The sequence below is a fragment of the Rhincodon typus genome, chromosome 12, assembly GCF_021869965.1.
Source record: "Rhincodon typus isolate 14 chromosome 12, sRhiTyp1.1, whole genome shotgun sequence".
Taxonomy (NCBI): domain Eukaryota; kingdom Metazoa; phylum Chordata; class Chondrichthyes; order Orectolobiformes; family Rhincodontidae; genus Rhincodon; species Rhincodon typus.
The window spans coordinates 67,734,300-67,759,117 of NC_063343.1; the positions used below are offsets into that span (position 1 = coordinate 67,734,300).

Sequence of the window (24,818 nt, forward strand, 5' to 3'; positions counted from 1 at the left end):
CGACTGTTGTTCATGGATCTGAGATATTTATGTCTTAACAGCCATCAACAGAAATTACCTTTGTCCCCCTCCACCCACACATCAACGAATACCGGTCACGTTTGGACACAGAGCAGTTTTTCCGCCGCCTCCGCCTCCACGCTTACTTCTTTAACCATGAGCCTAACCCTCCCTCTACTGACCCCTTCTCCCACCTCCAACACACCCCCTCCGCCTGGACACCACCCCAAGGCCTCCTACCCTCCCTCGACCTCTTCATCTCCAACTGCCGTCGAGACATCAATCGCCTCAACCTATCCATCCCCTCACCCACTCCAACCTCTCCCCCGCAGAACGTGCAGCCCTCCGCTCCCTCCGCTCCAATCCCAACCTCACCATAAAACCTGTGACAAGGGAGGCACAGTTGTAGTATGGCGCACTGACCTCTACATCGCCGAGGCCAGACGCCAACTCTCCGAAACCTCCTCCTACCGCACCCTTGATCATGACCCCATCCCAGAGCACCAAACCATCATCTCCCTAACCATCCACAACCTCATCACCTCAGGTGACCTCCCACCCACGGCCTCCAACCTCATCGTTCCCAAACCCCGCACCACCCGCTTCTATCTCCTTCCCAAAATCCACACACCTGAATGCCCTGGTCGACCCAATGTCTCCGCCTGCTCCTGCTCCACTGAACTTATCTCCAACTATCTGGACTCCATTTTCTCCCCCTTGGTCCAGGAACTCCCTACCTACATATGTGACACCACCCACGCCCTCCACTTCCTCCAGAAGTTCCAATTCCCCGGTCCCCTACACCTCATTTTTACTATGGACGTCCAGTCCCTATACACCTGCATTCCCCATACAGATGGCCTGAAGGCCCTCCGCTTCTTCCTGTCCCGCAGGCCTGACCAGTCCCCCTCCACTGACATCCTCATCCGCTGAGCCGAACTCGTCCTTACCCTCAACATCTTCTCTTTCAATTCCTCCCACTTCCGACAGACAAAGGGGGTCGCCATGAGTACCCGCATGGGCCCAAGTTATGCCTGCCTCTTTGTAGGTTACGTGGAACAATTCCTCTTCCGTACCTACACTGGCCCTAAACCCCACATCTTCCTCCGTTACATTGATGACTGTATCAGCGCCGCCTCGTGCTCCCATGAGGAGCTCGAACAGTTCATCCACTTCACCAACAACTTCCACCCCAAACTTAAGTTCACCTGGACCATTTCTAATACCTCTCTCACCTTCCTGGACCTCTCTGTCTCCATCTCGGGCAACCACCAAGAAGCCGATATCCATTTCAAGCCCAGCGACTCCCACAGCTACCTAGAATACACCTCCTCCCACCCACCTTCCTGCAAAAATGCCATCCCCTATTCCCAATTCCTTCGCCTCTGCCGAATTTGCTCCCAGGATGAGGCTTTCCACTCCCGTACATCTCAGATGTCCTCGTTTTACAAGGATCAGTGGTCGACAACGCCCTCCACCGTGTCTCCCGCATTTCCCGCAACTCATCCCTCACACGCCGTTTACGCAATAGCAACCAAAACAAAATCCCCCTCGTCCTCACGTACCACACCACCAACCTCCAGATCCAACGCATCATCCTCCGACACTTCCGCCATCTGCAATCCGACCCCACCACCAAAGACATCTTTCCCTCCCCACCCTTATCTGCTTTCCGGAGGGACCACTCTCTCCGTGACTCCCTTGTCCGCTCCACACTCCCCTCCAGCCCCACCACACCCGGCACTTTTCTCTGCAACCGCAGGAAGTGCTACACCTGACCCACACCTCCTCCCTCACCCCCATCCCAGGCCCCAAGAAGACTTTCCACATCAAGCAGATGTTCACCTGCACGTCCGCTAATGTGGTATACTGCATCCGCTGTACCCGTTGTGGCCTCCTCTACAACGGGGAAACCAAGCGGAGACTCGGGGGACCGCTTTGCAGAACACCTACGCTCGGTTCGCAATAAACAACTGCACCTCCCAGTCGCGAACCATTTCAACTCTCCCTCCAACTCCTCAGACGACATGTTCATCCTGGGCCTCCTGCAGTGCCACAAAGATGCCACCCGAAGGTTGCAGGAACAGCAACTCATATTCTGCTTGGGAACCCTGGAGCCCAATGGTATCAATGTGGATTTCACAAGCTTCACAATCTCCCCTCCTCCTTCCGCATCCCAAAACCAGCCCAGCTCGTCCCCGCCTCTCTAACCTGTTCTTCCTCCCACCTATACTCTCCTCCCACCTCAAGCCGCACCCCCATCTCCTACCTACTAACCTCATCCCGCCCCCTTGACCTGTCCGTCCTCCCTGGACTGACCTATCTCCTCCCTAACCCCCCACCTACACCCACCTTTACTGGCTCCATCCCCTCCTCTTTGACCTGTCTGTTTCCTCTCCACCTATCTTCTCCTCTATCCATCTTCTATCCGCCTCCCCCTCCCTATTTATTTCAGACCCCCCTTCCCCTCCCCCATTTCTGATGAAGGGTCTGGGCCCGAAACGTCAGCCTTCCTGCTCCTATGATGCTGCTTGGCCTGCTGTGTTCATCCAGCTCTACATCTTGTTATCTCAGATTCTCCAGTATCTGCAGTTCCTACTATCTCAAACAGAAATTATTATATGCTCAAGTTTTGATTTTAAAGACTAGCAACAAGAAAGGTCCTAAAGAAGTTAAAAAAAAACTTGCTTTATTGAATAAAAAGAGACAAGAAGAAATACTGTAAGGGCATTGTTGTTATGATGCTGGACAAGTCATCCACAGGCGTAGACATTGATATAAATTCACGACACATCATGTCATGTGGAAATTGATGCTGAGTTAGTTCAGGAAGAATCTGGAATTAAACGTTTTTTTTTGGCATTAATAAACACGAAACTAGACAATTGTTTTATCTATCCGCCAGATTTACTAAAGTAACTTAAGGAGAGAAATTCCAATTTCCATCTGACACGAGTTTAACTTCAATCCCTGTAACTGTTTGGTTTTTAATTGAACTCTTTAAAAGTTCCAGCAAGACACTGTAGTTTATTATCGCAACGTCAATGTCAATAAAAAGGTAAAACAAATTAAGTCAAATGCGCAGCCAGATAACTTTTCCGTCCTCGTAATCCTCCGCAGTAAACTTTCTGCTCGTGTGAACATTGGGAGATCAGGAAAAACCTTGACATAGCTTGGATCACATATGTATACCTTTCCACACTCACCTGGCACCGCAATCACCATTGTTTGTACGGATTGTCACATAAACAGAGCAATACCCATCGCTTTTCAGTTGTTTCAGCGGCGGGAGTCCGGGAGGAAGCGCGAGGGCAGCCTGGGAAGGTGAGCTTTTCGGTTATAAAAGTCTTACCTCGCGTGACTCCATTTTTGGAGTAAGTGAGGTAATATATTTGGGCGGTTGCTTTACCCGAAACATTACCTAGGTAGTGTCTCCCACCCATCCTCCTCCTCTAACCAAAAAAAAAAGGTTCTGAGCGCTGATTTGGTAAGTCGACGAGTATATATTTTTCTTAATTTGTCTGTTTGGGAATTCAGAACAGTGGGAATGGATGTTAGGGCAGTTGTATGCTCCTCCTGTAGAATGTGGGAGGTAAGGGTCACCACTCGTGTCCCCACTTACTTCATCTGCGGGAAGTGCACCCAACTCCAGCTCCTCGGAAACCGTGTGAGGGAACTGGAGCTGGAGCTGGATGAACTTCGGATCATTCGGGAGGCTGAGGGGGTAATTGAGAGGAGTTACGGGGAGGTAGTCACACCTCAGGTACAGGAAAAAAGTAGATGGGTTACAGTCAGGGGACAGAAAGGGAACAGGCAGACAGTGCAGGGATCCCCTGTGGCCATTCCCCTCAAAAACAAGTATACCGTTTTGGATACTGTTGAGGGGGATGACTTACCAGGGGTAAGCCATGGGGTACAGGTCTCTGGCACAGAGTCTGTCCCTGTTGCTCAGAAGGGAAGGGGGGAGAGGAGGAGAACATTAGTCACTGGGGACTCCATAGTTAGGGGGACAGATAGGAGATTCTGTGGGAACGAGAGAGACTCGCGGTTGGTGTGTTGCCTCCCAGGAGCCAGGGTCCGTGATGTCTCGGATCGTGTTTTCGGGATCCTTAAGGGGGAGGGGGAGCAGCCCCAAGTCGTGGTCCACATAGGCACCAACGACATAGGTAGGAAAAGGGATGGGGACGTAAGGCAGAAATTCAAGGAGCCAGGGTGGAAGCTTAGAGCTAGAACAAGCAGAGTTGTTATCTCTGGTTTGTTATCCGTGCCACGTGCTAGCGAGGCGAGGAATAGGGAGAGAGAGCAGTTGAACACGTGGCTACAGGGATGGCGCAGGAGGGAGGGATTCAGATACCTGGATAATTGGGGCTCATTCTGGGGTAGGTGGGACCTCTACAAACAGGATGGTCTACACCTGAACCAGAGGGGTACCAATATCCTGGGGGGGAAATTTGCTAATGCTCTTCAGGAGGGTTTAAACTAATTCAACAGGGGGGTGGGAACCTGAATTGTAGCTCCAGTGTACAGGAGGTTGAGAGTAGTGAGGTCATAAATAAGGTTTCAAGGTTGCAGGAGTGTACCGGCAGGCAGGAAGGTGGTTTGAAGTGTGTCTACTTCAATGCCAGGAGCATCCGGAAGAAGGTGAGTGAACTTGCAGCATGGGTTGGTACCTGGGACTTCGATGTTGTGGCCATTTTGGAGACATGGATAGAGCAGGGACAGGAATGGTTGTTGCAGGTTCCGGGGTTTAGATGTTTCAGTAAGATCAGGGAAGGTGGTAAAAGAGGGGGAGGTGTGGCATTGTTAGTCAAGGAAAGTATTACGGTGGCAGAAAGGACGTTTGATGACAACTCGTCTACTGAGGTAGTATGGGCTGAGGTTAGAACCAGGAAAGGAGAGGTCACCCTGTTGGGTGTTTTCTATAGGCCTCCGAAAATGTCCAGAGATGTAGAGGAAAAGATTGCAAAGATGATTCTGGATAGGAGCGAAAGTAACAGGGTAGTTGTTATGGGGGACTTTAACTTTCCAAATATTGACTGGAAACGCTACAGTTTGAGTACTTCAGATGGGTCATTTTTTGTCCAATGTGTGCAGGAGTGTTTCCTGACACAGTATGTAGATAGGCCGACAAGAGGCGAGGCCACATTGGATTTGGTACTGGGTAATGAACCAGGCCAGTGTTAGATTTGGAGGCAGGAGAGCATTTTGGTGAGAGTGACCACAATTCGGTTACGTTTACTTTAGCGATGGAAAGGGATCGGTAGAAAAAGCAGGGCAAGAGTTATAGCTGGGGGAAAGGCAACTATGAGGCGATGAGGCAAGATTTAGGATGCAAAGGATGGAGAAGGAAACTGCAGGGGCTGGGCACAATTGAAATGTGGAGCTTGTTCAAGGAACAGCGACTGCGTGTCCTTGAGAAGTATGTACCTGTCAGGCAGGGAGGAAGTGGTCGAGCGAGGGAACCTTGGTTTACTAAAGAAGTTGAATTTCTTGTCAAGAGGAAGAAGGAGGCTTATGTAGACATGAGGCGTGAAGGCTCAGTGAGGGCGCTTGAGAGTTACAAGTTAGCCAGGAAGGACCTAAAGAGAGAGCTAAGAAGAGCCAGGAGGGGACATGAGAAGTCTTTAGCAGGTAGGATCAAGGAAAACCCTAAAGCTTTCTATAGGTATGTCAGGAATAAAAGAATGACTAGAGTAAGATTGGGGCTGGTCAAGGAGAGTAGTGGGAAGTTGTGCGTGGAGTCCGAAGAGATAGGAGAGGTGCTAAATGAATATTTTTCGTCAGTATTCATGCAGGAAAAAGACAATGTAGTCGAGGAGAATACTGAGATACAGTCTATTAGACTGGAAGGGATTGAGGTTCATAAGGAGGAGGTGTTAGCAATTCTGGAAGGTGTGAAAATAGATAAGTCCCCTGGGCCGGATGGGATTTATCCTAGGATTCTCTGGGAAGCTAGAGAGGAGATTGCAGAGCCTTTGGCTTTGATCTTTATGTCGTCATTGTCTTCAGGAATAGTGCCAGAAGACTGGAGACTAGCAAATGTTGTCCCCTTGTTCAAGAAGGGGAGTAGAGACAACCGTGGTAATTATATTCCAGTGAGCCTTACTTCGGTTGTGGGTAAAGTGTTGGAAAGGATTATAAGAGATAGGATTTGTAATCATCTAGAAAGGAATAATTTGATTAGGGATAGTCAACACGGTTTTGTGAAGGGTAGGTCGTGCCTCACAAACCTTATTGAGTTCTTTGAGAAGGTGACCAAACAGGTGGATGAGGGTAAAGCAGTTGATGTGGTGTATTTGGATTTCAGTAAAGCGTTTGATAAGGTTCCCCATGGTAGGCTATTGCAGAAAATACGGAGGCGTGGGATTGAGGGTGATTTCGCGGTTTGGATCAGAAATTGGCGAGCTGTAAGAAGACAGAGGGTGGTGGTTGATGGGAAATGTTCATCCTGGAGTTCAGTTACTAGTGGTGTACCTCAAGGATCTGTTTTGGGGCCACTGCTGTTTGTCATTTTTATAAATGACCTGGATGAGGGCGTAGAAGGATGGGTTAGTAAATTTGCGGATGACACCAAAGTCGGTGGAGTTGTGGATAGTGCGGAAGGATGTTGTAGGTTACAGAGGGACATAGATAAGCTGCAGACCTGGGCTGAGAGGTGGCAAATGGAGTTTAATGCGGAAAAGTGTGAGGTGATTCACTTTGGAAGGAATTACAGGAATACAGAGTACTGGGCTAATGTTAAGATTCTTGGTAGTGTGGATGAGCAGAAAGATCTCGGTGTCCATGTGCATAGATCACTGAAAGTTGCCACCCAGGTTGATAGCGTTGTTAAGAAGGCGTACAGTATGTTAGGTTTTATTGGTAGAGGGATTGAGTTTCGGAGCCATGAGGTCATGTTGCAGCTGTACAAAACTCTGGTGCGGCCGCACTTGGAGTATTGCGTACAGTTCTGGTCACCGCATTATAGGAAGGATGTGGAAGCATTGGAAAGGGTGCAGAGGAGATTTACCAGGATGTTGCCTGGTATGGAGTGAAGGTCTTATGAGGAAAGGCTGAGGGTTTTGAGTCTGTTTTCGTTAGAGAGAAGAAGGTTAAGAGGTGACTTGATAGAGACATACAAGATGATCAGAGGATTAGATAGGGTGGACAGTGGGAGCCTTTTTCCTCGGATGGTGATGGCTAGCACGAGGGGACATAGCTTTAAATTGAGGGGTGATAGATATAGGACAGATGTCAGAGGTAGGTTCTTTACTCAGAGAGTAGTAAGGGCGTGGAATGCCCTGCCTGCAAAAATAGTAGACTCGCCCACTTTAAGGGCATTTAAATGGTCATTGGATAAGCATATGGATGATAATGGAATAGTTTAGGTTAGATGGGCTTCAGATTGGTTTCACAGATCGGTGCAACATCGAGGGCCGAAGGGCCTGTATTGCGCTGTAATGTTCTATGTTCTATGTTCTGTGTTCTAAAATGCTCGTCACTGTGTGCGTGCAGGAAAACATGTATGTTTTAAGAAGTTATAAATGGACCCCATGAATCTTCAAGTATCAGGCAAAGTAGGGAAATGACATTTCTAGTTGGTTAGCTTGTATTGTCTCACCCTGCTGATGAAACATTATTCCCCGTATTCACAGTCGCTACAAAGATGCTGTGAGCGTACAAAAGGAAGAACATTTGTTATGAGTGGGATCCATCTGCATCTATTACCAAAATGGATCAATAATGTCACTGCTGACCACCTCATGAAGGTCATAGTTAGAAAAATAGCCCTGCTTTGAATGATTGTGAACTACATAGTAATGAACCTACATGAGAACATCCTCAACATTCTACCTGTCTGAGGTAATTGGTATTATTGAAAATTGTCTAACACTTCTGGAAGCAACTAGTCACACAATCAGAGGTGCTGTGTTCATCCAACTCTGCACCTTGTTATCTCAGAGTCTCCAGCATCTGCAGTTCCTATTATCCCTAGTCATACAATCAACTGTGCTGCCTGGAATGTAGTGTTGAATGGGATAACGACAAGCGTAGTCACTGAAGACTGGACTTATGCGACTTTGTGCACCATTTGCAGAAACAGCTTCCAGAAAAATCTATAATCTTGTAGCCTGTTATATTACTCATCTTACAACAGGGATCAATTTTGGTTCAAATGATAGTCTCCAATAATAAAAGAATGAGTGCTAATGATGCCATTGGAACAGTAAAACTACAGGACTAAAAATTCCCCTGTTCAATTCTGAATACAGCATCAACGGAGAAGGCAAAAAGTCTGAAAACGTGGTGAAAGTGCAGTAACTTCATACTGAACGCAGAGTGGCAAAGGGAGGCATCGTTTCAATAAAAGAGCGGCGAGAAGCTTAATTCAGAACAAAGGGCAAAAGAGGACACAGGTAGTTTTGTTTTATTAAGAGCACTGACACGTGTTCGTTTTGGAAACGGTGTCCAAAGAGCCCGAATGTGAACACAAATCCAAGTGTGATGCTACATGGAACCTATAAGTTTATTGATTGGAGAGAGGCTGTTGTTGGAGACTGAGTTGAAATACCTTAAAACTAAATAAAATCTATAATTTTAAAGATGAGCATCGACTCGACTTTAGAAAGGAAGAAATGCGATTAAATTAAATCAAGTCAAATTGAAATATCATTATAAAATGAAATAAAAGGAAAATTAAGTCCAGGCAAGCGCTGTAAAGTTACAAGTAAGTCTCTTTTGTGGTAAGTTTAGAGTTATTCTAAGGGGAACAGTTCATTTCCAGAGTTAGGAGATAGCAAGTTAACTGAGAAAAACGGAGTGTTCGTACTGCAGTTCATGTGAATTTACATACATCCAGAGTCCTTGTTGAGCATCTGTGATGAGGAGGAATATAGAATTTTGTGGAGGTAGTCACACCGTTGATTAGAATTTTACAGAACGGGATTGAATGTATTATCAGTCGCATTGATACTGCTTTGAATGGCTCTGCATAATTAGTTGTGGTTGAGACTGGGGCAGTGGTGAACACAATTTTCAGGCTGACATTCCTGCGTCCATTGAAATATTCTGCACATCTTCAACAAGTCAGTCGATGGAGCAACCACACTACTAAAATTTGGTACAGCCTTCTGTGGAAAACTACTCCATCCCAGGAATCGTAGTACCTCCCTCTCCATCAATGTTATGGGAAACTCTACAATGACCTCTATTCTCACATCCCGTGAGATCATCTTTCCCTGTCCAAAGATATGGCCCAAGTACGTGACTTGGGCTTTTGCGAACTCACTCTTAGCCAGGTTTACCACCAAGCCATCTCCCAAAGTCGATCAATCAATTCTGATAGATGCTCCAAATATTCCTTCCATGTGTGACTAAGCAATCTCCAGATCATCGAGATACACCACAAAATTAGGTCATCCCAAAATGAATTTATTGGTGAGTCTTTGAAACGTGGCTGGTGTATTTTTCATGCCAAATGGCATGACTTTAAGTTGGTACAGTTCATTCAGTGTTGCAAAAGCCAAAATTTCCTTTGATCTTTTAGATAAAGATACCAGTCACTATCCTCTAAGTCCAACTTTGAAATATAAGTTGCTGGTCCTACCTTTCCAATATTGTGTTCTCGACGAGGAATAAGATATGAATCAGATTTTGTAATTGTATTGTCTTTGTGATAGTCCACACAAAATCGTTGGCTACCATTTGGTTTTGACACGATCACTCTGAGTGAGCTCCATTCACTGTAATTCACTTCGATTACATTGTCTTTGAGCATACATTCAATTTCTTTTTGAAACTCTGTAATCTTTAGAGGGTTGGGTCTACAAAGCTGTTGCTTAATTGGTACAGAATCTCCTATATCTACATCATGCATGATTAGAATAATATTTCCCAGCTTATATGGTCTCTGAACTCTGACTCACTATTGTGTCCTTATTTGATTTCAGTGCTCCTGTCACCTCAAGCCCAAAAACTAATTCAAATTAAGTGAATTTGTTCGATTATTTATTTACACCTATAATTGCAAAACATGATGACAATCTATGATCCATCTATATCATTGCCAAGGGTAAACTGTATTCCTGGAACTGAGAATTTCACCATTACTCCAACTATACCTTTTCAATGGACTCTCCAACTTCACTTTATATAATGGAACACTATTCTTCTCACTATGATTTCCATATGACCACCTTTTTCTGGCAATGCCCCTTTTGAATTACATATGTCCTCATCTCTCACCATCAAGGATTGACTTGCTCCCGCAAATCTTAAAATTTTAATATCCTTACCTACTCCTCCTAGGAGTAAACCTTACCCTCACAAGTAAATTCTTTAGAGTTATCTGCCACTTTCTTCTCAAACGACCCCTGACTAGACTACATTCTTTTGCAGGTTTTTAGCGTCCACTGTGCTTTCCTTTGCCACTTCAAAACAAAACTCACTGGATTATTCCGTTTCCCCACATCTGTCTTCCCAGTGCTGTTTCCAAACCACCAATACTGCGACTTCATATAGCCTACTTTATTACAGCAAAACACCTGAGGGTTTTTTTAACTTCTCTTTCCATCTCATGGGTTTCCTATTTAGCCTCACTTTTAAATTATCTTTACTATTTTAAATGAGATCTCTTTTTGCTTTACCGCCTGAGGATTCTTCTTTTCGCCAATTCCTAACCCTTACAGACTGAAATTGATTTCGGAAATCAAACTTTGATGACTTATGACCCAACTCATCTGCCAATTCCGCTGCTAATCTTGCAGTCTTAACTCTCTGCCCTTCCATATCAGTTTTCATTACTTCAGCAAGTGATATTTGAACTCCTCCAAAACAATCGCCACACTCAACTTCACATGTTTGATCAACTTTCAATGTCCTTATCTACCTATCAAAACTACTTTCTTTGATACTTTCAAAGGTTCTCTCCTTAGATTACTAAAATGTTGTCTTTAGGCTTCTGGTACTAGCTGAAGAACTTAAGATGGTAATTTTCACCTCATTATACTCCCAAGGTGTGTCCTTTGTCCAGCTCCACCTACCAATTTTATTTGGTCAAAAATACACAAAAGCCTCTGGACATTTCATCTGTTTAATCACTTTTTTAGATGAAATTAGTAAAGGCTTCTGCATCCTTCTAGTCAAACTTGGGCAACACTTGGACATATTTAAACAGATAACCAGCAGGCCTTTGGCTGTGATGGGATTGCTCTTCATCACTCTCCTCATAACTACCCCACCTTTTGCCTTTACCTCTGCCATTTTAAGTCGACTTTAAGTTTTCAGTTCCAAGTTCTGAAATTAAAAATAAACTCTCTCTTTCTACTTTCTGTTCGGACCTTCCTTTCCTTTTCTTTTCCCTCTGCTTTTAATCGTAATTCAAACTGTTTCATTTCCTTTTCATGTTCAATCTGTTACATTTTCAATTGAATTTTGGCCATTATCAAAGACTCTGATGGCATTCCTGTCAATTGGAAATGCTGCGTGATCGCCACAGTTATTTCCCTTTCCTAACAGACACAGGCACTCTCCATTTCAGCTTGTTTGACAATTCCAAAAGCTTTGCCTTGCTTACTTTCTGTAAAACTCCCGAAGTGACTCCTTGCACCACCAAGAAACTCTTAGTGACTGAAAGAGCGATTATTAGACAAGGCACACCTGTTTAAAACAACTGAATTCAAAACCAAAAAAAAAAAAAAACCTGACACTTAACTCTCACTGCCTTTAAGTCCAACAATTCTAAACCCAATCCGAAATTAGAGACTTCAATCCTGACAAGAGCACCCAATTGGTTATGGTCTAGATCAACCCCGTCAAAATATATTCAGGAGATCGTCGAGATCAGAACGTTTTATTTTTAGGGCAAGTGCCAGGTGTTGCATTCTGGATGCAATTCGATTGGTCAGAAAACCAGGTTTCATATACTATACTTATAATACAAGAGAAGAAAGAAGAAATTGGATTAACTTAACTCTATTTGAAAACTTTGCATAATAATAAAGTATTTAACCACTAAACAGTAACTGTTCCAATATATTCTTATCTAACAAACACCCCTTTGACAAAGTTAAGTTCAGAAAAATAGATGGCCTCAAAGGCAATTTTCGAGTCCAGGAGAAACAGATCAGGGCTCTGGGGTAGAGAGTAGCAGAGAAAGATACACTGCAGCTTGCGTCTACTGAAAAATAAAAAGAAACGAAAACAAATGTTCTTTGGGATCTTTCCCTGTCCATTAAGGCTGCTTCTATTGTTCCTATTAATAAAAACCTCAAAGGTTTCCAATAGACAGCTCGGTACCTCTCTTCAAATAAAAAGTAAAACTCAGGACAAAATGCACCTCTTAAAACCATAGTATCTTCACATCACAATGCAGTCGAAGAAAGCTAGGTATTGCTGAGCCTTTCATTCTTGCCAATCAGTAAGTTATTTTGGAAAGTTTTGAAAGTGATGCTTACTCAAGGGATTCCAGCAAGAGAAAGGTCCATGCTCTGAGGACTTTTCAGATCTGGGCGGAAGGAGGAGGAAAAATAATGTTCAAAGGCCAATTGTTTATGGGTTTCATTACCAGAAAATCGGACAGGTGTTTCTGAAACATATACTTTGACTTTATGATGGTGCGTTGTTACCCTGATGCCAGGGTCAAAATTATCAAGGAGCAGCTGCAGGACATCTTTCTCGGAGAAGGGAATCATCCAGGAGATATGTAAAGCATTGGTACGAAGGTCATGAAGGAAAATGTGGTGAAGGTGCGCTGATATTCTGAGGTGGAATCAATAAAGAAGGACTTCAGGTTGAAGGTACAAAAAGTGAAAACAGTTTTACTGGTACATAGAAATAATAAGGGGCAGAAGATATTATTGAAATCTATTCATAGGTCACCAAAATGTCGTGGTCTCGTTGGGTCATGGTACAAAGTAGGAGTTGAGAGACATTTCTAACATGTGCAACATAGTAATCATAGGTGAGTTCAACAATGGGCTGGGCGTATAGGCTGATCAAACCAATTGAGCACTAAAACTGTAGAGCAGAGGATTCTGCATTGTGTTAAGAATAGTTTTCCACAGAAGCTCGTTGAAAATTCAAAAAAAATCGTCAGCTATTTTGGATGAGTGTAACGTAAAAATAATGGATAATCTATAATTTACTTCTAAAGGTACTTCTTAGGATAAGTGAGTAAAATATGTCAGAAGGCTATATTTAACAGCCTGAAAGTTAACTCTAAAGCAAGAGTGTTAGATTTGAATAAAGGATGTAATGAACGCACAAGGGAGGCAATGGCCGAGTGATATTATCGCTAGACCGGTAACCCAGGCAATGTTTTGGGGAACTGAGTTCAAATATCGCCATGGAAAAATTTGAAACTAAGATTCAAATGATTATGATCACGAACTTCCCCACGTCATGTTGTTGATGGTTGGGAAGAAAACATTTGATTGACCAACGCCTTTCAAAGAAGCAAACTAATTCTTACTTGGTCGAGCCAACAATTGATTCTAGATCCACGGAAATGCGGTTGATTGTTGACTGCCCTCTGGGAAATTAAGGATACATAATAAATGCTGGACTAGCTAGCAATATCCACATCCTATGAATGAATAAATAAAAGAGATGCAAATTTTTGGGGATGAAAAGAGGAAATGCAGTAAAATTATAGTATGGTACAGACATGTAACATTTAAAGTCTTGTTAGATGGATTACAGCAGCAATACGTCAAGGTGCCAAAACACAAAATGGCAGTTTAGCTTAAAAAGACAGTTGAAGTATGTGTACATTTAAGATAAAAAGCTTATGAAGTGGAAAGTAACTGTAATAAGTTTTGAGTATCGACAATGTTTTAGAATAGAGCGAAGGAACAAGAAGAGACTAATTAGGAGTGAGGGAATACAAAACGTATGTGTCTTGGATCACAGCCTGTATCTAATTGGTTCTTTTAATATTTGGTAAATATAATTAAGAGAAAGCTCAACAACAGCAATTTGCTTAAATATGAATGTCTGTTAAGTAATAATAATGGTTATAATGGCAATATAAACGATTATAGTGGTATTAATAAATGGGAAAGGAAAGAGAGGAAAAAGCAAAATGTGTCACGCCTTTCCAGAAAAAAAAACTCTCATGTTCGTCTACCTGTTGGGGTCACCTCAGTCGATGGCTAGTCTGGAGGCTTAGGTTCATCCCTGGCATTGTTCACGATTCCGAGCCGAGGTGAAGTCCAGCAGCAGTAGCAGTAGCAACTTGGAACGAAACTCTCTCTCTCTTATACCGCGTGGCAAACAGCCAGCATAAAAAAAGCAGATACAGCAAGACAAAATTACTGGCTGGTACCAACACTGGATGGGAAAACAATTGCAGGTGTCATCTTCGGCTCATAAAGGAATGTTCATAGGACTCATTCAAAGTCATGCAGTTTGTTAAGTATTATTCTAAACTTTCCCAGCCTATTTTCCGATCCTGTACAATTTATTTTCTCACACAGCTGTCGAATATCATTATTGACTTTTAGTCCTTCGGCCCATCTAATACAGTATGCAATGTAACAATAAACATAAAATAGACTGTAGACGTTTATCGAGGTAAGTGAAAAAAATGCTTGGACAAGACTACTGTAAATCGATTAAAACAGAATCAAGAGTTTATAATGAGAAAATAGAGAATTTGTTATGAACGTAATAACTCTGTTATGTATGTATTCACAATGAAGCTACAATAAACCTCTCAGAATTATAGACCCATGGAACCAGGAAGAATACACTATTGAAGAAATTAGTAAGGACACTGTACTGGAGAAATTAATTTGCTTACAAGTTGAAACATTCTGGCGATTTGATAGACTGCATCATAGCATTTTGAAGCACTTGGCTGTAGGAATCGTCAATGCATCGGTAATCCTTCACTTTCTGGAATAATTGCTGCAGATTGAAAAGTTGAACATATCACTGCATTATTCAAGAAAGTAGCAAATGGATAAGCAGGGAACGAAAGGCCCTTCAGCGTTGCATCAGTAGTAGGTAAAATGTTCGTACATCATAAAGGACGTCAGGAATCGATAGCTGAATATAAAAATAAAGATAAACTGATTGGGCATAATGAGCATGGATTTGCAAATGGAAAGTTGTGTTTGACAAGCTTGTTGAGTTTTGTTTTAGGATATTACTAACAGAATTGATAAGGGAATGTGGAATGATGAATGTGGAATATTTATACTTTCAGAGGCTTTTTGATAAGGTGATCCAGAGAAAGTTGGTGTGCAAAACCAACACATTAATACAGGAAGTAGTATGTATTAGCTAACAGACATTAAGAAAAAAGAATCAGCAAGTTGCAATGCATAAGACATTCTTGTGTTGACCAACTGACTACTGACAAGGAATAGCACTTTAACTGCAGAAGTTTGTAATATAGCTTAATGGTTTGGTCGTAGTCATTGACTGTAATCTTACCAAATTTGAAGATGATGCAAGATGAGCAGAATTAAGTGATTTCACGTAAATATAAAACTACTCGGGAGGACTTGGTCAGAATTAATGACTGGATAAGAACACGGCAGATAGGATAGAATGTGGAAAAATCTGCGGCCATTCACTTTGAGAGGAATTCAGATGTCACAGAAGTTTGTTTTGTCTAATTAACTCTCTACCTTAATTAATCGGTTCAAAGGCCATCCCTTCACTTCTTATTCAGCTGTTGACACTTCAATCATACCATTTGACACTTTTGATCACCTGCAAAGACTCGTTAGTCAGCCTGTTCACTCCACTCACACTATTTGTACTTACCTTTTCATAGTCTTAATTACCCGGAATTATCTTGTTATTATCTCTCCGCCTATATGTTCTGTGTCCGTGCACTTCTGTCCAATTCACCTGATGAAGGAGCAGCTTGTGAATTCAAATAAACCTTTTAGACAGTAACCTGGTGTCATCTGACTTCTGAATTTGTCCACCCTAGTCTAACACAGGCACCTCTACATTTGGGAGGAAGAACAGATGTGGAGAATATTTCCGAAATGCTGAGGGGCTGGAAAGTATAAATACGCAAAGGAACTTGAGTACCTTGTAAATCATCCACTGAAAGGTAACACACAGTTGCAATAATCTTTAAGGAAGGCTAATAGAATTGTAGCCCTTATTGCTAAAATATTTGAGTGCAGAAGTACCACAGAGTTCCATCCTCCGACCCTTACTATTTAAAAATATATATTCATGACTTGAAAGTAGGACAGGACGCCCGAAAGCCAAATTTGCAGCTGACTCCAAAATAGGTGGAAATGTCAGTTCCAATGCAGAAATGAGAAAATTATAAATTGAAATGGATAATTTCGGTAAATGAGCCAAAAATTGGAAAATAGTGTTTTATAAGGATAAGTGTCAGATTATTAATTTTAATGGGTAAAAAAGAAAGGCAGCTTGTTATGTAAGTGAGGAGAAACTTCACAATATTTCAGTGAGAAGGGATCATGATGACCTCGTGCATGAATTTCAGAAAACTAATATGCAGATACAGCAAATAATAAGTAAAACCACTTGATCTTTGGCATTTTTGCGAAAGGAGTAGAGAATAAACGTGAGAAAATGTTACCGCAACTCTCCAGGACATTAATGAGACTGCCCGTGGAGCGTTGTTCACAGTTTTGGCTCCTTATTGAATGACAGATGCAGTTCCATTTCCGAGGTGAGGAGTTTGTCTTATGAAGTAAATTGAGCAGCTTAAGCCGATATATTATTGGGTATAGCAGAATGGGAGGCGATCTAATTGGGATATTTCAGATAGTAAAGGGTATTGACATTGTAGACGAAGAAATGATGCTTCCTCTAGTCAGGCAACATAAAATGAGAGTTCATAGTTTCAAGATAACGGATGCCAGATTTAAAACAAAGATGATGAGAAATCATGGATAGCAAATTGTGGAGCTGGCGGAACACAGCAGGCCAGGCAGCATCAGAGGAACAGGAAAGCTGCCGTGTTGGGTTGGGACCTTTCTTCAGACCGAAACGTCAGTGTTCCTATTCCTCTGTTGCTACCTGGCCTGCTGTGTTCTCCAGCTCCACATTTTGTTATCTTTGACTTCAGCATCTGCAGTTCTTGCTATCTCATGATGAGAAATCATATCTCACAAAGTGTGTTCAATCTGTGGAATTCGTTACTCCAGAGAATGATAGATGCCAGGACAGTAAATGTAAGTAGCAGATAGACATATTTTTAGTTTGTAATGGTTTGAAGGGTTACAGAGAGTGGGCAGGAAGTTGGAGTTGAGGCCAACATGAGATCAGCCATGATCATATCGAATGGCAGAACAAGCTTGAGCCATTCAAATGCCTAGTCTTGTGTTTAGTTCTTATTTTAGGAAAGATGTTTGTATCGAGGAAGTGCAATTCAGTTTCATCAGATTTGTTTCACTAATGGCACGACAGTCCTTTGAAGAGTGTGCGTAAACAGGGCCTGTATTCTGTAACGATTTCAGTAAAGACAGGTGAATCCATTGAAATCAGAAAACAAATGAAAGTGGTAGATAGGGTAGATGGAAATGAGATATTCGTTGAGAAGTCTAGAAGCATATGGCGCAGCTTAAAATTAAGGGGTGACATTTAGGATCGAGATGCGTAGAAAATCTTTCCTCAGAGGTAGTTGATATTTCGACCATTCTCCCTCAAATGGTTGTGATTGTCATTCTGTCGATACGTTTAAAGTAAAAGTGGATACATCTTTGATTACTAATGGCATAAAGGTTATGGGCTTAATGAGGGTAAACAGGATGCAAATCTTTGATAAAGTATGGTCTTATTAAATGGTAATGCAGGCTCAACGGGCTGAACATCCTACTGTTGTTTCTATGTTCACATACTATCATTGCCTGACCCTAATGTGCTATGGAAGATATACCATATTACTTTTTTTTAAAAAATCTAGGTCGTGCACATAACAAATGAGCTCTTTGTTATTTAAGTAGTTGTGTAAATGATTAACTGACATCTGTGCGTATTCAGTAAAAGTCCGCACTGCTGACCTGATAAATCTGATACAATGTGATTACAGGAAGACAATTAAGCAAGAAAATGCAAGTTTGACAGCTTTTAACTTGCCCACAAAAAGCAAGATAAATGCAATCGAAACATCATGTTCTCACGCCCATAAGTCCATATTCAAGCAACATGTCTTAAAATGATGACATTGTTCACAAGAGTGAATTCGTGAGCAATAATTTGCTCACTAACTTTTTTCGTTTAGTTTTGAATTAGCTAATTCCACAATAAAGCCTTCCTAATCTTATATCAACGATCTTGATTGCAGAGCTTAGTTGACAGCGTCTTTCATTGACTCTGAAACAACATTGGTTGGTGTACAGAATCAAAGATCTCCAGATGTTCAATTCAATAAAAGTAGTAGGAAATGTTCCACATTGTCTGAAATCATTGTACTGCTTGGTTTAATAGTTGTAGTTTTGGAAACTAATCCTTCCAGCACCAATATGTTTCTGCAATTTGTTCAGAAAAATGTTCTGGGACCAATAATGTTCAGATTTCCTACATCAGCATATTGCCTATGTTTCCAAACGTCTTGTTTTGCAAATGACAATCACAATCACTGTGTCAGCACGCTTTTTCTCTGCTCTACGAACCTCAATTTATTACTCCAGAAAGTATCGGTACCACCTAGAGGCCAAAAGTTAGATGTACACCGACGATGTGTGCTTGCTGGTTTGTGCACAATTACACTCAAGACGCTGGACGCAGCTGAATAGCTCACGAGAATGAAACTGAAACCGCTACTTTACATTTTCATTACTTTTTACACTTTCATGGTTGCAATCTGGACTATCTCCAAATTTACCAAAGCTTCATATACAGCAACTTTTAAACATGGAAACACAGTGGCAGAGATGAATAAGGGCAGCAGGTGCGTGAGCGCACAGTCATCCAGAAGTTGTATTTCACGTTACGCAGCATGATAAGTTAAAAAAAAATAGACACAATGGCTTCTTCTTGGCAAATGGGTCAAAATCCTTGGATTTCCTATGCAAACTATGGCAATAACGACTGCGCAGAGATTGATTCAGATCAAGAAACCCCCACAGAACCATGTTTACATGGGTAAGTAAAATCACACAGAAAATATTGGCGTTGACAGTGACACCATACGATTCAACTAACGAATTAAATGTTTGTAAGGAGCCATGAAATATTATGTTCGCAATTTACTGTAAAGTGGAGCATTGTTCTTCAGTTAACAGTTAAAATATATGTAGTGGGAAGTCAACTTCAGCTTTAATTTGAGATAACTGTTCCAAATTGGTGACGGAATTGAAAAACAAGTTATGAGAGAAGGTGAAATGAGAAATTCTGAATTATGATGAATAATCTAAGTAATATTTGTTCAAATAAAAAAAACTATATTCAGGCAATTCAAAAAACCCTAAATGGCAACTAATATTTTATACTTTCAGATTATGCCTTTTCTTAGATTATATTGTTGGATGTTTATCGGGTTTTCGCATAATACTGATAATAATTAAGCATTTCTAACGATTGTTAACGATGTGATAATATGGTAAATTATCGGCATAAATTGCAATCATGAAATGTGTCCCTTTTTATTGATGAAACAGACTGTCTTTTTTCTTCATTTCATGCATCCCATAGCAACATGGCTTTTACATTTATGTAGTTATATTTATCATTTCAAGTAGAAAAAATTGCTTAAAGATCTGAAGAAGGAAATTAAGGCAGAAACGAGGATGAAGAAGTCGGAAATGTTTCCAAAAAAATCGCGCTAGAGGTCGTTTTAAGGAAACTTTGAATGGACATTTAACAGTTTTCAACTGAATTGCATAAGATGTGTGTCTTCGAAAGTACCATTGTTACGACTGTAGAGAATGTCTCCCAATAGCTTGTTCACGAGTTTGTGCAATGAGAGAAACCTAATTCCAAATATATTAACATAATTAGCAAGGCACATGTCTGATGAATTTGGGCAAAATATTTGGTATTTTTGGGGAGAGTGGTAGGTCTCTTTTTTACATCATTACAGGATGAGTATGCCTGCAACAGAGTTTTTTTTTAAGCGTGGTGCCTGCTGTTGTTTTCAGAAAGGAGAGGTTCACTGTTATGGTCAGATGAATCGTATACAATGTCAGCTGGTACAAGAACGTGAAAGTCCAGTCAGCACAAGCTTGCTGTTAAAGCAATCAAATGGGTTCAATTAATAAGGAGAGAACTCTTCAAACATAACCTTGCAAAATCTTGTGTGAACTGGGAGAAACTATAGTTTCTACAAGTAGCATGTGCAGAAGCAATATTGGAGGAGGATCATGTTTAATGATGTGCAGGTTGGGTGGATTGGTCATGCTAAAAATGCCCCATCACACCCAGAGATGTGTAGGTTAGGTGGTTTAGCCATGGTAAATACAGAATAAGGGAGATAGGGCGGGGTGGGGGCGGGTCGTGGGCCAGTCTGGGAAGCTCTTTGAGGATCGGTGCAGACTTGATTTGCCAAATAGCCTCTTTCTGCAAATGTAGGGTTTCTATGATTTCTTTTTTTTCACAACTCATGGCTGCTGCGAGCTAAGTGAAAATGTTTTACCTATCCCTAAATAACAGCTTTCATGGTAAACAATGGAAGAAGCTACAGCGAATACTGTCTGCCGTGCAAATCCTATTGCTGAATCAAATAGTCTCCAGTACAAGTGAGAGGCAGGGACTTGAGCGCAAATGCTTACAGTGACAGCTCAGTGAAATCCTTAAGGAGTGCTGCACTATTGAAGATGCTTTTTCCTTTCATGCAATGTGCCACCTTCCTGCTAACTTGACTTGAAAAGGTCCATGGCATTATTTTGAAGAAGAGAAAAGGCGACTATTCTCAGTATCCTGGCCATATTCATCCCTTAATCAGCGTTAAGAAACAAAGTATCTCATCATTGCTGCATTTATATTCATACACAATTGTGAAAAGAAACCAACTATCCTTCGTTTTAAATTATGAATACATGGATAAACACCTTTCATTGGCATGGTTGACAAGGTACACTCTTCAATGTTATACATATAGCAGATGCCTAAAGTGGATTGATATTGAACATATATTGGGCAACATTTTAATGCATCTCCACCTGCACCATGAAAGTGGCGGCCATTTTTATCTGTCTGTAAAGTCTGAAGAAGCGGTTATTATCAGTATGAATTGGCAAAAATATCATTTATTTTAAAGGTACATCTATGACAATTTATGTAAGTATGTCAAAGCAGATAATGAGAGCTGAGAAGTTCATTATTTTAGTTACTTTTCAAATATACCTTGACGGTAAAATATCAGTATTTGTACTTGAATAATTGATTTGGATAACAATGTGAATAGCTATGTGAATGAAGTCTTATTTATTAGATTTTTTGATCATACATCGAAGCTGGAATGAGCAAAATTACTCTAACGAATGGTGGTGAGATCCTTACAGTATCCTACTAAACAGATAACACGGCAGTAGCATCACGGAAAGTCATGAGACTAATGTAATAAGTTTTGCCAGAAATGTCAATTGAAGTTGCACAACATTAAATGCACAAAGCAGTTCCATCGGTTTCTGAGAGACACTATCGCTTTAAGAGTTCGAGCTGTTATTATTGGCCGAGTCTGTTTGTGTCGCTGTCTACCAATGAGGTGAGAAAATGTTGCTGAGGATCCATCTTCACGTCCCACCCCCTCCAGCCCTGCAACGTATGCTGACCAGTATCGAGGAAACGGGGAAGATTCCTCTCTCCACTCGCCCGATTCACATTTAAGAATTAGTCGCAGCAAACCTGTGGGGATTTGTACAAACAATCATCGCAAATTTGATTTAAAAAAAACTCTTGGATCTCTACTAAAAAAAGAACATTTATTTCTAAAATCAGGAAACATGAGGTAATGAAAGATTGTAGTCGTTTCGTTGCAATAGGAGCGTAAAATGTATCTGAGAATCCTTGTTTTATCTGCAATTCTTTAATCGACAATGGCCTTTATGCGTAACTGCCGAGTATCACAGTGGTCATGTATTTATTTGAGTCTTGTGTATCTCACCGATCCGGTTTTTGGAAATATTCGCTACTCAATTCCTGAAGAATTAGAGATTGATACCGTTGTTGGGAATATCGCTGAAGACCTCGGTTTAGAGGTTACGCAGATGTCAGAGCGCAGGTTTCGGATTGCTTCTGAAAACGAAGGACAATACTTAACCGTGAATTTAGAAACTGGAAATTTGCATATCCAGGAAACAATAGACAGAGAGAAGTTATGTGAACAAAGCCTCAGTTGCATTCTAATGTTACAAGCGGTGATAGAGAATCCACTTAGAATATACCGCATTGAAGTTGACGTTCTCGACATAAATGATAATGCGCCAGTTTTCCAGAGACAGGAAGTTAACCTGGAAATATCAGAAATGACAGCACTTGGAACAGCCTTTCCACTCCAGAGTGCGGTTGATCCGGATGCTGGAACAAATTGTGTTCATTCCTACCAACTGAGTCCAAACCAGTATTTCACATTGAAAACACAGCCAGATGGTGGGCAAAATGGCATCCCAGAACTGGTGCTGCAGCGATATTTGGACCGAGAAAAAGAATCGAATTTTGGATTAACAGTAACGGCATTTGATGGAGGGAACCCGAAGAAATTCGGAACCATGCATATTAAAATTAATGTAGTTGATGCGAACGACAATGCCCCGGTTTGCGGTCAAGACATTTATCAAATTACGATTTCAGAAAATGCACCCACAGATACATTGATTGTGAAGGTAACTGCCGCGGATACGGACGAAGGTCTGAACGGTGATGTAATCTATTCATTCAGTGATCACACCCCTGACAAATTACGTGAAGTATTTAGCTTAGACTCAATTACTGGTGAAATCAGAGTTAACGGCACGTTGGACTTCGAAGAATCAGATCGTTACCAGATTTCAGTACCAGCAAAGGACAAAGGCTCACATCCGCTGGAAGTGCATTGTAACGTTTTGGTAATGGTTACTGATAGTAACGACAATTCCCCAGAAGTGCTATTTACCATTACGTCGAACACGGTCGCAGAAAACGTTTCACAGGACACTGTCATAGCTGTTCTCCGAATTGTAGACCGAGATTTTAAGAATACAGCAGAGGCTTCTTGCAGAATCTCGCGAACTGTCCCTTTTAAGCTAATCACTTCATTTAATAATTACTACACATTAGTAACAGATGGTGATATAGATCGAGAAGTTATACCAGAGTACAATATTACAATTACATGCACTGATAATGGGTTCCCTCCACTCTTGACCACAGAAACCATCCGAGTTCAAGTTTCAGATATAAATGACAATGCGCCACGTTTTACGCAGCGTTCCTTCACCATGCACATAGCAGAAAACAATGTTATTGGTGCTTCAATTGGTTCTGTATCAGCTGTTGATCCAGATTCCAATCAAAATGCCGAACTTTCATATTCGATTTTGGATAGCCTGATACAAAGTTTGCCTGTTTCCACGTTCGTCTCAATAAACACTGTCAATGGCATGATGTTTGCTCGCCAATCGTTTGACTTTGAACAAATAACAAGTTTTGAAGTCCGTGTGAAAGTGACGGATGCTGGGTCACTTCCACTCAGCAGTACTGTAACTGTCAAGGTGATCGTCATGGATCAGAATGACAATGCCCCTGTCATTCTGTCGCCTTTGCCAATGATAGGATCTGCAGTAGAGGAAACAATACCCAGATCCGTCGATCCCGGTTACTTAGTAACAAAGGTGACAGCCATAGATGCTGATTCTGGTATGAATGCCAAAATTTCTTATGAAATTCATCAGCCTAGTGACGAAAGCCTTTTCACTGTGGCTCAGGAAACAGGCGAACTATGGACTATTCGCCACTTCACACGCAAAGATTCAATCCACATAAGAGTTGTAATTTTGGTGCGGGACAACGGCACGCCATCCCTTTCATCGACAGTTACTATTAATGTGCATGTAGAGGATAAAACAGAAAATGCATCAAACACTGAAATGTTGGAGACCACTGGACGATGGAAGTCTGAGTTCAACCTTTACCTGATGATTTTATTTGGCACAACCTCATTTGTTTTGTTCCTGGCTATTGTATTTCTCGGTTTTAAAGTGTGCAGTAGTAGATATGAGGCGAACGAAGGTTGTTGCTGTTGGAATACGTTATGTTTCTCCCAGAGGAATTCTCTCCAAGGAATTGAAAAGGCAAGCGTTAATCTGCAGATAGCGCCCAAGTGTACAGAGGCTTATGAAAACGAGAATCTTACACAAAAAATTCGCTATGAAACCGTTATGAATGATTTACTGTTCCTTAAGTTACACGACTCAGCTGCATCAATGATTGAGCTCAAGACAGGGACATGTGTCGCTGAAAAACATGAAAAGGCATTAATCTCTACAAATAGGGCAACAGATTACGAGGTGAGAAGTGTTTTCCTAAATGTGTTTTGGGTTTTTTAAGGATAAAATATTGACGGGAATTACGAATATAACGTGGAGGGAAAACGGCTGTTATTATGTAAAGTATCCACTCTATCTATGCCTCTCATCATCTTGTACACCTCTATCAAGTCACCTCTCATCCTTCTTTGTTCCAATGAAAAGAACCCTAGCTCCCTCAACCTTTCCTCATAAGACCAGCCCTCCAGTCCAGGCAGCATCCTGGTAAATCTCCTCTGCAACCTCTCTAAAGCTTCCACATCTTTCCTACAATGAGGTGACCAGAACAGAACACAATATTCCAAGTGTGGTCTAACCAGAGTTTTACAGAGCTGCAGCATAACCTCACGGCTCTTAAACTCAATTCCCCTGCCAATGAAAGAAAACAGACCA

The 24,818-nt window shown here is 41.6% G+C and overlaps 1 protein-coding gene across 1 annotated transcript in view; it reads left to right on the forward strand.

Annotated features, from left to right (window-relative positions):
* LOC109913631 overlaps nt 1-24,818 on the forward strand; it is a 136,211-nt gene that overhangs the window by 89,580 nt on the left and 21,813 nt on the right. Inside the window, exon 8 of the mRNA XM_048603504.1 lies at nt 21,957-24,407. Coding sequence (XP_048459461.1) covers nt 21,957-24,407 — 2,451 coding nt within the window. The remainder of the gene's footprint in view (nt 1-21,956; nt 24,408-24,818) is intronic.